The sequence below is a fragment of the Melospiza melodia genome, chromosome 22 (assembly GCF_035770615.1).
Source record: "Melospiza melodia melodia isolate bMelMel2 chromosome 22, bMelMel2.pri, whole genome shotgun sequence".
In the NCBI taxonomy this organism is placed as follows: domain Eukaryota; kingdom Metazoa; phylum Chordata; class Aves; order Passeriformes; family Passerellidae; genus Melospiza; species Melospiza melodia.
This window is the reverse complement of record NC_086215.1, coordinates 12,725,160-12,739,420: the sequence shown is the minus strand read 5'-3', so window position 1 is coordinate 12,739,420 and position 14,261 is coordinate 12,725,160. Positions and strand designations below refer to the sequence as shown.

The 14,261-nt window shown below is 44.9% G+C and overlaps 1 protein-coding gene across 12 annotated transcripts in view; it reads right to left on the bottom strand.

Annotated features, from left to right (window-relative positions):
• SCAI (suppressor of cancer cell invasion) overlaps positions 1-14,261 on the bottom strand; it is a 37,388-nt gene that overhangs the window by 10,273 nt on the left and 12,854 nt on the right. For all 12 annotated transcript variants that reach the window (XR_010030346.1, XM_063174730.1, XM_063174729.1 and 9 more), the window contains 11 exons: positions 9,641-9,736; positions 8,949-9,035; positions 8,332-8,430; positions 7,592-7,688; positions 6,733-6,831; positions 5,959-6,111; positions 5,039-5,140; positions 4,380-4,481; positions 3,677-3,755; positions 1,534-1,633; positions 994-1,075 (listed from right to left, as the gene is read on the bottom strand). Coding sequence is in view for 11 of the 12 variants with exons in the window: in XM_063174730.1 (XP_063030800.1) it covers positions 994-1,075; positions 1,534-1,633; positions 3,677-3,755; positions 4,380-4,481; positions 5,039-5,140; positions 5,959-6,111; positions 6,733-6,831; positions 7,592-7,688; positions 8,332-8,430; positions 8,949-9,035; positions 9,641-9,736 (1,096 nt within the window). In the remaining variant the exon portion in view is untranslated. The remainder of the gene's footprint in view (positions 1-993; positions 1,076-1,533; positions 1,634-3,676; positions 3,756-4,379; positions 4,482-5,038; positions 5,141-5,958; positions 6,112-6,732; positions 6,832-7,591; positions 7,689-8,331; positions 8,431-8,948; positions 9,036-9,640; positions 9,737-14,261) is intronic.

The following is a 14,261-nucleotide window of genomic DNA, read 5'->3' as shown; positions in this document are numbered from 1 at the left end:
CATTTACACTACAACAAACCAAAGAGCCAACAGAGAGGTCAGATCATTATCTGGCTGTCAGGCAGGAGTTCCCTGGCTCAATTCAGAACTACCCTGACTCACCCTGACCACTGATTTAGTACCTCTCCTTGGCCAGCACATGCCTTCAAAGCAAACAGCACAGCCTGTGGACACTGAGCAAGGCACAAGCTTCTCTGGCCACTAGACGTCCCTGTTCCTCCTCCGAAAGGCAGCTGTGGATGTTCCCTCCCTCCCTGCACATAATGGAGCTATAAAAAGGCACACAGAAGAAGTGGCACTTTTCCCCAGATATAGCACATTCTTATTACCCCATTCATGAATGAAATACATGTGTAATGCTCTCCAGATTCAACTGGCCACCACGAGTGCAATGCCTGCTTCTGCATTACCCGAACTGCAGATTCCCAGAGGTGATTTGGCATGGAGCAATTCTACTGTAAGTCCAGAGACCCTAGGAAGGAGGCTCAGTGTCCAAGCAAACACCACTCTACAGTAACACTGGATGCTAATTTGAGGCTTGTTACTTCCTTGGTTCAGACAGTTTTCAGACACAGACACCCCGTGTTTTTTAAGATCAGGCTCAATGCTTTGACTCCTTTCTGTTGCTTAAAAGCAACTGAATGTTGGATGACTGGAAAAAAGAAAAGCACATTAGTTATCTCCCTCCCCCATGCACACACACCGAGATTTGTCTTTGGTATAAAACAAAAGTAAACCTCCCACCAGAGACCTTGGAAATCTTGAACCTTTTTTCCCTCCAGGAGGATTTATTATTTTCCAATGAGCGGCTGTTCATGTGCTTCTCCTTCTTGTTCCTATTCATAGGGTCAGATCCTGACTAGCATGCACAACCTCAAAAGAAAAGAAAGACTGAATACAAACTGTTTAAAAAAATAGCCTGTTAAAAGTGTAAGCTAACTAGGGGTTGGCACTGTATCCTACCACAGGGGGAACAGCCTCCAAGGGCCTTACCTTGTAGGCGACGCTGTTGGAAGAATCCACGATGATGAACAGGGGCTTTCTGGTGAAAGGGTACAGATCTCCAGGGTGAAGGCTGCAAAGGAAAGGGACCCCTCAGAGCACCACAACAGCTGCACAGCTGACACTGCACAAGGGTCTCAGCCACAGAGCTGCCCAGAGCCAGATAAAAAGCAGACAGATTTCCCATGCTGCAGTCCCCAGATTCATCCTCAGACAGCAGCTGCACTATTGTCTATATTTGTCTATAATACGGGCTGTGGGACTTCTCATTAGTTCAAGAGAGGGTTAACTTCTTCAGAAGTCATTCACCACTGATCTGAAGTTTGTCAGTAATTAAGAACTCATACCAGCTTACATAAGTAAGGCTGAATTGTTTCAATGATCATTTAAAGCTGCTCATTCACTTCTGAGTGTTCAAGCCAATCCTTACTACGATGTCCCGCACCGAGGAGTCTGAACTCCAGAGGTGCTGATGCATTTTTCCCTGTTGCAGACAAGCTGCTGTGGCTTCGCAGGCTGCAGCACACTCACCAGTGCATCTCCTTGTAGGCCTGGTTGCGCTTGTGCAGGGCGTCCCCGTTGATGATGTCGCGGTTGCTGTTGGTCAGCACTCCCCCGAAATCGTAGGGACCTGCCCGGGGAAAGGGAGCTCAAATCAGCAGGGGCAACTCACCCTGCTGGACATCTGCCGGCTACAGGACAGGGAGGAAGCAACAACAAACCCCAGAACACTACGGGAATCTGAACTGCTGCAGCTGTAAGGAGGGGAGAGAGGAATGTGGAGACTTCCCTAACTGCATATTCCTTTTCATGCTTTTTTAGAAATTTCAGCATCTATCAAAGAGAAGCAAGGAATGCAATTTCATAACTTGTAATTTAATTATTCACTATTCACCCATAAATTAATGCAAATTATCCCAATATTGGCTCTTGTTACACCATAGAGATAAAAGATTAAAACCCATTACATGGCTGATACAGGAAAATCAATACCTTTGCAGAATTACTGCATGAGTTTCCAGATTCACAATTTGATCAAAAAATAAGGTTAAATTAATCAAAAAGACTAGAAATACTAATATCATTTGCAGTTCTAATACTGCAAAGGGGAGAAGAGAGAACTCAGAGAATGACAAAGGGACAAAACAGCTTTAACCAGATTTCAAATCTGTATCAAAGGTATTTCAAGATTTCAAAGTCAGAATTCACAATTTTCACATACACACGCCCTGGACATGTGTTCCTACTGTAAGCTGAATATTCTGTTAAATTTGCAAAACTGAGCTACCCCCTGAATGTCTGATGGAGAGCAAACACAAAAGCAATGGCTATAAAAAAATATCAAATCCCACAAGATACCAAGAAATATTTCTGCCATTGGTATGGGAATGAAATGTCACTAACTTTAGCAAAATAAAATATTAGGGTTTCCTCATTCTGTCATACATGTGCAGACTTGGCTGACCCATATTTGGCCACCAAATGCAATTTTTTCAGGTTTGGATACAAGGCGCCTTTCCATTTAAGGGAAGCTTTGGGGACACAAAATCAGGAACAGGACAAACATTAATTTAGCACTGTTACAAACACCTCACATGGTCTGCCAAACACACAGCCTGCAGGCAATGCACAGTGCAACTTGCAGCTGCTCTCCCCTTTAATAAGGCAGAACTGTGTGCAGGCCACACCACCTTATTAAAGGAATGCAGCTGTGATGGGTTCCGTGGTGAGGCTGCACGCTGGGTGCAGCTCCTCAGCTGGCTGAGCCTGGATGCCTCTGCCACAAGCTCTTAAGCTGAAACAACACATGCAGAGAGGGGCACACACCACAGGCCTCAGAGGACACACTGCAGTTAGGACCTATCACCAAGCTGCAGCAAGAAGTAAAATGTTAAAAGCATTTTTAAAAAATCACTGCCGCTGTCCAAAGCTGACAGGGATTTTCCTTTTTCTTTCAACATTTTGAGAGCTCTATAAATCATGCACAGGGGTGGACAAAGCATGCATCTTATAAAGGAATGCAAGTCTCAAACAGATGAGGTTTTTTATAATATTTAGGATGTTAAAAAATTATTTTGATTTTTTTCTGGAATTATATAAACAGATCTTTGGACCGTGTTTTCTTCAGCCAACCAGTTTTCAGCTTTTATATTGCAGCTGCATCCAAATATTCTGCTAGATTGAAAAGAACAGGAGGGTGAGGTGAGGGGAATTGTTAAAAATCATGAGAAGGGCTTGAATTGTCAGGTTAATGAGCGTGCAAATAGACCAGTCCCTACAGCTGCTTGAGTCCTTCCACCACCCACGTCCTGGCCACACGTTCTCCTGTGCTGGGCATTGGAAAGATCAGAGTGCCATGGAGCCATTTTATGAACTTTGTGCTGATGCATCAACTGAGCCACGTGGTCTTCAAAATTGGGAGGCTTTTAATACTTCAGATGCATCAAAAACTGGATGCGTCCTTTGAAAAGTTCTCAGGCTAATGCACACTAATTAAAACACAAAGATTGTATTATTATTTGTGGAAAATAAAGGCTATCTTACTAAGCAGACAGGAGAATCGAATTGACTTGTCTTTTTAAAGGAGCTTTGTGACATCTTTCTTGGTCACTTGTCCTGGAACATCAGGAGAATTCAAGCCCTGTTCATGACAGGGAGCATTCCTTTATTGTACCTTCACTATCCGAACGACCTGATGGGAACACGCCCGTGGCAGACAGGTAAATCAGCAGCACGCTGTTGGCAGGCAGCTCCTGCAATGCAAACAGGGGACCAGGGCCAGGGGAGAAAGGTACAAGTTTATTTTAGTACTCAATCATCACCTCCATAAACACACTGTCATTACAATTGTGCTGCTCCTGCTTCTGGCTCCCCTCCACTCTGTTCTTGGTGCATGGACTGGCCCTGCCCCAGCACAGACACCCCTTCCAACAGACCAAAAGTGTCACTGATGAAATGTCTGAACTTGTCTCCACACAAACCTCGAGGCTGGTATCAGAGCTCCAGCAGCACTGACAAAGCATCTGCTCCACACAGACTCCTTCACTATCTATGCAGATCTGAGGCTCTCCAAGATATGGAACCCAAAAGCTGCCAAGATCCACGCAGAGCCCAACTCCCAAACAATGCACAAGGGAAGCTTTGTTTACAGTTTGAGTGGGATACAGGACTGGAGATTCAGTAGCTGTACAGTGCTCGAGAGCAGCAATCTCCTGATACACCTCCCCCATTTTGGTTTGTGCTTGGCATGATATGAAATGAAAGAATACTCTAAAGATTTTTCTATTCTCCAGATCAGTGGAGATCCACATTTCATTCAGTGTCACAAACACTCCTGAATATTTTTTATTACAAATAAATTCAGTGATTTCACATACCTTAAATGATGCTGCTAAAAATGTATATAGCTGGCTAAAAGTTGGTTTATAAAGTAGGTATTTATGGGGGTTTTCCCGCCTGGCTGGTTTCTCTGTTGACTCCTGTTAACAGAAAGAAACAAAATACTACTCATAAAACCCCAACAACCAGATATTATCAAAGCAGTCTCATAACCCTCTAAATTTCTATCTATTAGAATGTTCCAACACACTACCCACACAAATGGTCTGCCCATCCTGCATTTCCTACTACATAGTAAAGCAGGATGCACAGTATTCAAACTAGAACTTTGTATTATCCCTCAGTGAAACTTGTGAACTAAATCCTTCTTAGTGTCTCAAGTATCACCGAAGAAATGAGTGACAAAATTCACACTTCATCTCAATTAAATAAATGAAAAATCTCCACATTTTCTTTTGGCCCCAGATAGCAGACTTGATACTTTCTCTGAAGGGGACATTAACTTTCAGATGACTCAGTAATCTGATGAATCCATGGGTTTGAGCTACTCTTCACTAATTTCTAGTGGAAGTTACACCACCTTTACTAACCTGCTCTGCACAGTGGCAATACTGAAGGAGTAGACTACTTAAAAGCAATCAACCAACAAAACACCCAGTTAAGATGTGCTGCCAGGTTTGTTTGAAGTGGAACTGACCTGCATTCCGGGTTTGTTCATTTGAGATGCCAAGTTCATGGGTTCCCTCTCCAGAGCCTGCAGCATCCGGAACATGTCGATTGTCAGTTCACTGAACTTGACCTGCAGGAGAGGCACACAGTTTATTCTGCCAGATACACATTAAACAGAGTTGCTCTGGAATTATGCAGCTGAGAGACTCCACTGCACACCAGAGAGGCCATTCTCTCTCAGGATCTGTCAGTGTCATCTTTGAATCTCTGAAGAGCTGTGAATGACTTCTACAAGAGCTCACAGAAGACAAAGTCTATTTGTTACTGATCTACCACTGCACTGCAGACCCCTGCTTCCAACTTACAAGCTTCTCTGGGATGTGGACTAATCAAGTGCTGAAATAGCTATGTACTATGAATTCAGACAAAATCTGACAAAGACAGATGAAGCTGTAGTTTAAAAATAACTCCCTTGCTTACCTGAAAAGAGCTCAGAGAGAAGCCAAGAAATTTGTACAACTTCACTATCATTATCATCTAAAAACAGAACCTAGAATGTCTTTTGAAAACCTCTTCCTGTTGCCACTGAAGTTGCAACAAGCTGGAGTGAGTCATATGAAAGCTCAAGTCAAGCTTTTTCTAGAGGTATCTTAGAGGTCTCCCATGCATGAATGTTGTTACAAATAATCCAGTATATGAAAATCAATTGTGTCTACTTAACTGACAATTTGAATATAAACAATAAGAGGTCAGTACCACAGATCTAATATCTAACATTTCATTTTTAGGTCTTATTTCTGTGAACCCTCTTCCTCTTGCTACCACTGCAACCATCACAATAAAATATTTCAGTGTTCTCCTCTGTTGGAATCTCTGTTGTATGATCAGAAGGGATGTCACAGGGGGGACTCCAAAGATGAAAAGCCAGGTGCCCAGAATTTCCTTTACCTGGTTGTTGCAGTTCCCAATAATGAGCGCATCTGCAAGAGCAAGCTGTCCCACTATCATCCCCTGCTCCAGCAACGGAGCTCCCGTCTCAGAAAGCCTGTTAGAGGTGATTACAATGGTGTTGTCATCATTTAAAACCATGACAGGGTCTGCCTAAAAAAAGCAACCAGAATAAATCAAGAATTCAGGAAAGCATACAGATTTGCAGTCAGAGAGAAGTCCGCAGGTCTCGGCACTTACAATAAACATCTCACAAATGAGGCAGATTTTTTAAATTACTTTGCCACACATGTATTTGTATATTTGTAGGCAGGCTAGAGAGTAAAGCCTTCCCAGCTGGAAAAGCAAGGTTCTTAGGGACTGCAAGAAATACATGGGATAAGCACATGAAGGTACAGCAGTGAGAAAAGCATACTGCCTCCAATGACATGGACTCTGCTTCAGCTTCGCTGTATCTGAGGAGTCAAATGTCATCAACAGCCTTACAAATTCATGCAGAATAAACTACATATTCCTACAGTCATAATAATTTTAGTTTGCCTATTTTAGCTTGCTTTCCCTTTGTAGAAAAGAATAGCTAGGAGAGTTAATGATAATGGTGCCACCCATTCTGGCAATATTTAAATATTCCTATGAACACTTGTCAGTGATTCATGGGACAGGCATACTGCCCCTGCACTGGCACACCTGCTTCCCTCACAAATGTGGTGATACACAACACTTCCATCAACAAGACAGAAACTCTGAAACAACTAGAGGGGATGCTATTCTCACCTCAATAAATGCTGCCACTTCCTGAAGAACCAGGTTCCACTCCACCTGATCTTCAGTATTGAAACGATGCGTGTAGTCTTCAATTTCATCTGACAGCTCCTGAGGTAAACAGTTCAGAGATAGACACAGTCACTCCTAAAACCAGACTTTACCAGGCAGTCAGTAACCTTATATTTGGTTAGCTGTGCTGGCCTTTAAGAATAATAAATAAATAAATTCCTTGAGAACATATGCAGCACACCCCTGACTAACATGCCAGCCAAAACGCGCTCGTTCAGCAGACAGAATGCCAATGCTACACTGAGTTCTGGCAATGCAAATTATCTTTTATGTAGGTCCAAATGCAAAGAATATCTGGAGTTAAGTATAATTATCCCACTCACAGCTATGTCACCGGTTATTACCATACGCTATGGATACCAGGGACTCAGACTTCAGCCTGCAAGTAACTTTAAATACCTTGAGGAAGGGGATGGTGTGGCTGGTTTAGCTGTGCTAAGCGAAGCCTGCAGTTCAGGGGAGCTGTGACACACACAGCAATGCAACCTACACAAAGCTGTCAGGCCCAGGAACTGCTTGAAGCGAGGTTGTCACAGGGCTGGGAAGCATATGCTGTGGGGAGCAGCCTGCTGCTCCTCTGCTGCACTTCCAGGGCACCTCCCTGTCTGGGCTGCAGCTTCTGGAACATTTTTACTTGCTGTTCATTTAAACAATGCAACCTAATCGCTTGATCCTGAAGTGTCATTATTAAATGTCTGAATGACAGAAGGTATTCCCTGTGTTGGATGTCAGACAGACTAGAGAAGCAAAGATCAGCAGCCTCCCACCCCTCAGCACCTTTGTCCTGATTCCAGCATACCTTCACAAGGTCCTTTACAACATCCATCTTGTTGAGCAGGAGACAAACCACTATGAACCTTGCATAGTAACGCAACTTCTTAACCACTAGTTCAGGCCTAGACACAACAACAAAAACATCACAGCCAAAACTGAGATTAAAATAGAACAGAGGCAGGTAGCAGGGGTAAGGGAGAGGAGGAGTTTAAGACCACAGCAGGGCTGAACAGTTGCAGATTAAGAGTTCTGTCTGAACTCATGTGGTGATGAATAGCCACCTGGCTGCCTGGAGGTTTAGTTAAAATTGAGTACAGGGACATAAAAAATAATTTAAGATACCAAGAGCCTCCTTACTTGACAGGAACATGGGAGTCAGATATCATGGCTGGCTGTTCAAACCTCACTGTACTGCAGCATGAGCTGCTGCTCCCCTGAAAGGCCTGATGAGATTCCTCTGCTCCAGCCCAGCTGACCCATCTTCCACCCACAGCATTCTAGCTCCCAGCACTGGTACTACTCAGGATTTAAAATTAAAAAATTTTGGGGCTAATAGCCTTCTCTCTAGGACCAGGTAACAAAGTAATCTTCCAGTCATACAGCAAAGCTCTTATTTATCCTGAATTTTTCAATAGTGGCAGAAGGATTAAAAGAAACTTCCTTCAACAACATGGATTTTATCCTAGTTATGCTCCTACAGTTTATAGCTCCTTGCTGCTTCCACACACCTCTCTTGAAAAAACAAGGGCTTCCATTCAGACATACCTGTCTTCTTTGTTGACTTGGGAGTAGTAGGACCTCTGCCTGATGGCTGAGTAGAAGGAGAACGCCTCGTTGAGATAGCTGGTCTCTGAGGTGCGCAGGCTGCGGGGAACAGGGCCATCAGCTCACTGCCTCACAGCAAAGAAAGCCACAGCAAACCTCCCTTCCTGCCCCTCAGCCAGCCTGTGCCTCCCTGCACAGCTCCCTCCTCAAGGGCCAGCCCAGGAGAGCCAGACTCACTGTGGGATGTGTCAGAGCTTGGATCCCATTTCAGATATCAATCAGAGCAGCCCATCCTGCACCACACGTACGGGTGCTGGGGTCACTCAACAGTGTAAAGGAACATTAAGCTCCCAAACTTGCAAATCACAACATTCCAATGCAGCACATGTGGAAGACCCTTTGGAGGCAGGAGAGAAGTCCTTGGGCAGTAGCAGTGGCACCAGGCTCACAGGAGCCCTTCCCTGCAGCACCCCATGCAGTCCCCAGGGCCCTCATTCACAAACAGGCATCATGACCAGCCCAATCACTGATTCCTCCTGACTGAGCATCCAGACATTTGGCATGCAGCTGCCACTAACCCTGCATTGTCCACTGAATCCTCTTCTGTGCTTACTTACTAATAATGGTAATAGAGCTGCCCAATCTTGGAAGCAATTTCCCCAATTTGCCACCTCTTCAACCCATACCGATTGTCCAATACTTGTCTATGTCGCAAGAGAGAAAAGAAAGATTAAAAGGATTCCCAAATTTCCCAGAACATCCCACCAGACAAGACAAAGAGCCATTGCAGGGCCAAATTCAGCTTTCATTACTGGTGCAGCATTGCCAGCAGCAGCCCCACAGAGCCAGCAGCACACACACCCCACAAGAAGGGCCATTTATCTTGCATAAACTTGCCAGAACCAGACATAAGTGTGTTGCACAAAATACACACAACAAAAGGTCACCACTTCCCAGGAGAACATTCAGACTATGCAGCCAGAGGAAGGTGTGAAGGATCAGAGCCCACGCTGCAGCAAGAGACTTCACACCATTCCAGATCCCGCTCTGCAGAATCCATCACCTCCTCAGTAAGAAATTAAAGCACCACACACTCAGGTAGAGCAAAAGGGTTTGTTAAAAAAGTCCCACCGAACACTCTGCAACATTTTAATTCAACAGACTGTGAGCACTGCAGGAAGCTGCTGTTCCCTCCCTTCATGCTTGAACAACACAGTGAAATCTCAATCTTAGCTGGGGCTCTGGGCATTCCAGAGATTAAAGCTGCACTCAAACCCACACAACACATCTGCCTACAACATTTCCTTACCGGTGCTGCTGTTGGAACTTCCAGAGTTTGGTGTAAACATCAAATGTTCGCCCAAAATAGGATTGCCACTGTTTCTGCCCATACTGAGGTAAATCCCTGCAAGAGACAGTGACAAAAGCAGAATTAGGAAGCAGAATCCAGTCAGCCCAACACGACAGGAGCACGTTTGTGTCAAAGTCAGAACTGATTTGTCCAGGATTCATTCACATACTTTAGAATCCTGCCTGCACCCAGAACTACAAGAACCATGATTGACAGTTTCTCAAAACCTGTTGTTACTGGATCTCTCCAAATAGGAAATGATCACGTTCCTACATGCAACAGGTGTTTGCAAATATCTTACAATTTGGCTAAAAGAGAAGTAATTATATGGTTATGTGCACAGAAAGACAAATTGGACTCCTAAAATATCATAATACAGAAAAAACCTACCCAAGAACAAGCAGATGGAAATGAGTTAATAGAGACTGATAATATTTATTGTTACTGATGAAGGAAGGAATCTTTTTCAAACAGATACAGCCATGTTTCAGAAACAGAGCCTGTGACATCACAGCCAAAACCAGTGCCCCACTATCAGCAGGTCAGGCCAGCAGATGGATGCTCACAGTTAGCACCCACTGGGTTCTGTTACACCATCACCACATTTGCCACCCTCTCACTCACAGCTAGTGACACGACACAACCTGAGAACTTCTGCTTTGTTCCTGTCAGTCTCCAGTGCTACAAGGTGAGACAGCCAACCCAGTTCAGCTCTGCTCTCCTGCCTCCCCTCCATTTCCAGGCTGTGCTAGATTTCCACCCCACAACTATGATGTATTCCTAAGGATTTTGGCTTTAAAGGTTCCTGCTCTCAACCCTCACTCCTCCCATCTCCCAGGAGTGACCTGAATCTTGAAAGAAATGCAACAGAGGGGACCAAACCCCTGAGCCCCACTGAGCACACATTCCCCACACATCTACACCAAAGCTCATTCAAAGGAGGTGCACAACTCTGCAGCTGAAAGTAGAACGGCTTTTCCAAGACAGAATCCTCTTTTATTTGATTCAAGATTGATTTCCACAAGGAATGCTCTCTCAAATCACTGTGCTGGCTCATGTACCACCTTCAGCAGACAGAAAAGCAGCACATGCCACATCCAAGCCTGGAGGGCAGAGACCAAGGGAAGCAGCACCTCTAGGAAACCTTGCCATGTCCTCTGAGGGAGCCAGAGAAGCAGAGCAGCACACACCATTCCAGAGCAGTGTTCTGGCCTGTTTCTGCTCACTGTAATTGCTTTAACAGCACCCGAGGTAGGAAAGGAAATTAATATTCTTCTGCTCGTCAGCCAACTGTACTTCCCACACAGCTTGAAGGGACCTAGCTCAGCTACTACAAGTAAAATGAATCCTTACCAGCCTGGAAAAGCATTCCAGTACTTGGTGCTGATATTCCATGAAAATGCCAAGGAATCTGGGCAGGATTTTACCAAATTAAAAAACAAAAAAGATCCCTTCAAACTTGCAATGGGCTGCTCAAAATCTTGAAATGTATGTTGTGTAGCAAGGGGTAAACAGGAATATAAATATGTGCTTCAGGGTACCAACATCTTCATTCAAATACAGCTTGATACAAACACATGCAAATTTAAAGCATTTTCTGCAAGGAACAATTCACCACCTTCTGTCCTCGTAATAGATGTAAACATTTTAGTTAGATAAAAGAAGCTAAGGCACTGTCCAAACACACACCCAAGATACAGCACAGACTCTGACACAGCAGAGATAGCTTTAATTTAATTAGCACATCCACAAGATTCAATGTTAAAGTATATATATAAAAAAATACTTAATTAAAAACCAACACCGAAATGGATAATTTTTTTTAAAAAAACATACAAATCAAAGTTCCCTGGCACTAACCTATAGAATGCCTGAATTAACAAGCTGACTTGAAGAACCCCAAGCCAAGAAAGCACCCTTCTCTCAAACACTGGTACCTGCACAAACTAAGCATTAAGCAGGTAGGGTTACGGTGCAGGTATGGGCTGATGATGCTCATGCATCTATCCCTCATCAGCGAGCTAATTAACACACTCACCTTCACCTCCCCCTCCACACCTTGCTCTGCACATCCTAAACACTCTAACGTACCCCAAACACAAAGCCCAGCTCGGTTTGTGTGCAGCACTAGATGTGAGTGTGTGGCAGCGAGTGTGCCTGCAGAAGGCCCTGCCAGGGCAGTGCCCCTGTGCCTGGCACTGCTGGCTGCAGCCCCTGCTGCCTGTCCACACGGATATTCCTCCTGCAGCCTGCCTGCCTAATTGCAGCTGGCATAGCTGCACAACACCACGGATTCCTCGGCTCCCCGGGGAACGGGAAGGATCTCCATGGAAACAGACAGTAGCACTTGTTCTTTTGATAGTATTCTGACATGGCTGTAATAAAACTTCATTTATGACAATACATTACTGTGCTTTCACTACTGCTTTTTGCAGACAAGAGCTGCCCTTCCTGCCACCCCTCTACTGCTCTGTGCTGAACATCACACATGCTGCTCCTGTGTACCAAGAAATTCTGCCATGAGAAGACGGATGCATAAGCAGAAGAGGACATTTAGTGCAGTTTTCTAACAGAACATGAGAACGTGCATTATTTGGTGAGAATTAGCCCAAAAGAATCCCAAAGCCTCGGCTGATTGCAGAGTGGGCTTTTAGCACAGCTCCTCCCACCAAAGGAGACAGGGAATACATGGCCCAGAAGCAATTATACACCCAAGGTGAGAGCTCAAGAGCTATGTTATAGCAAGACTTATTGCTGCCTCCAGATCTACAGGAGGACACCAGAGCAGTGAGGAGAGACAAAGGCAGCAGGTTCTCCTGTGGGGTGTGCCCAGCCCACGCTGCTGGCTCAGCACTGCTCTGGCTGAACACCACTACAGGAGGGGAAAAGGGGCAACCAAAAGAATCCAAATACAGAGGAGGGACTGGAGATTTGATTTAGGACAGTACAATAGCCTGCAACAACAAGTGGAAACCATTTCCAGTTCCTTGGCTTTTAGAACGTTCCAAACGGGATGTGAAGACACAAACTCTGATGTTCTAGAATGATGGGTTTCTCACACTGGGCACACAAGACTGGTTCTCTTGCTGCACTAGTGTGGCTGGTGGACAAATTTCACAGACAGACCAGGATTTTATACAATTCTTGCTGTACTCTTTGTCTCCCCAAAGGCCAGCGCTACTTACGTGCTCATAGTTAATTCTCTGTCAGGAGTTCATTTCAGCCATGCTGCCAGATAATACTGGCTGAAGCCCAATTAAAGGTGCTGAGGTGTGCTTGGCCAGCATCACACGGAAGTTGTCACACAGGGACATTAAAGATGCTGAGAAAGTCCCAGAGACTCAGCAGCATGCTTCAAAGAGGAAGGCTACAATAACTGTAAGTTTAGCATTCAAAGCTTTAAAGACATTCACAGTTTTGACAGGTGATAAAAAGAGACAATTTCCTTTTATGTTCATGCCTTGTTAGAGGCTCCTGCTCCCAGAACCTGAGCAGCAGTGGGACAGAAATGCTGTGGCACAGAGCCAGAAGGTACCTCCTGGGCCTCCTTTTCTCCAGGCTGAGCCCCCCAGCTCCCTCTGCTGCTCCTGGTGTTCCAGACCTTCTCCCAGCTGTGTTCCCATCCCTGGACACACTCCAGCCCCTCAGTGTCTCTCTTGCCATGAGGGGCCTCACCAGTGCCCAGTACAAAGGGACAATCACTTCCCTAAAATACAGTTCAATACAGTTGCTGAAAGTCTTTTAATTCCTTGAAGTTCCAGGCTTCTTTGTGATACTGAACACATTTAAGCACTTTTTAACATTTAAAAGAAAATAATACCAGTGACAATACACCATGACAAACTGCTTCCTTACAGCCTCCCTCTTCCCAGCCTTTTCCAAGAAAAAAGCAAGTGGGAGTGGGGAAAGGGGAGAAGAGAGCCATTGCAACACACTCCATCAACAGTTTATTCTAGCCTATAGCCCAGGGTAGAGCCCAGGATGACAGCCCCCAGGGTCACCCTGGCAGCATGGCCACAGGAGATGCTATCACTGGGAGCACTTTCGAGCAGCCACCTTGGCAGACCATCATATGTTTTCCTCAAATGCTGTATTTGGCATCTGAATGGGGAAGAGAGGAAGGAAATGCTACTGAAACAAAGACGTGGCAGGCTGAGCCCTTGCAATTTTTGGCAGCAGCAACAGCTAAGCAGCTGCCAACACAGCTATAGGCTCAGCTCCCTGTAGCTGAAGTGCCCAGAGGAGGTTTTGGGGAGGAAATCATTGCTCTCCTCCCTCCCCCATCTCTTCTTTTCTGCGAAATGTGGTAGGGGCAAGAGAATAGCAAAAAACACAGCAGCAAAGGCTGTCATCATCTTCAAAACAGAAGGCGTCAGGCATGAATCAAACGCATTTATTATGAAGCAACTGGACTAAGAATTGGGATGCTTGCCAAGACATTTCCAGGTGAACTCCCCAGAGAACAAGCACTAACACAGCAGATACCTGAGAATTATAATGTTGCTTTATCGTGTCATTATGCCCACGGGAATCACAAGTCTCAGAGGTGAAATGGTGGTCAAGTGTAAGAAGTAAAAGT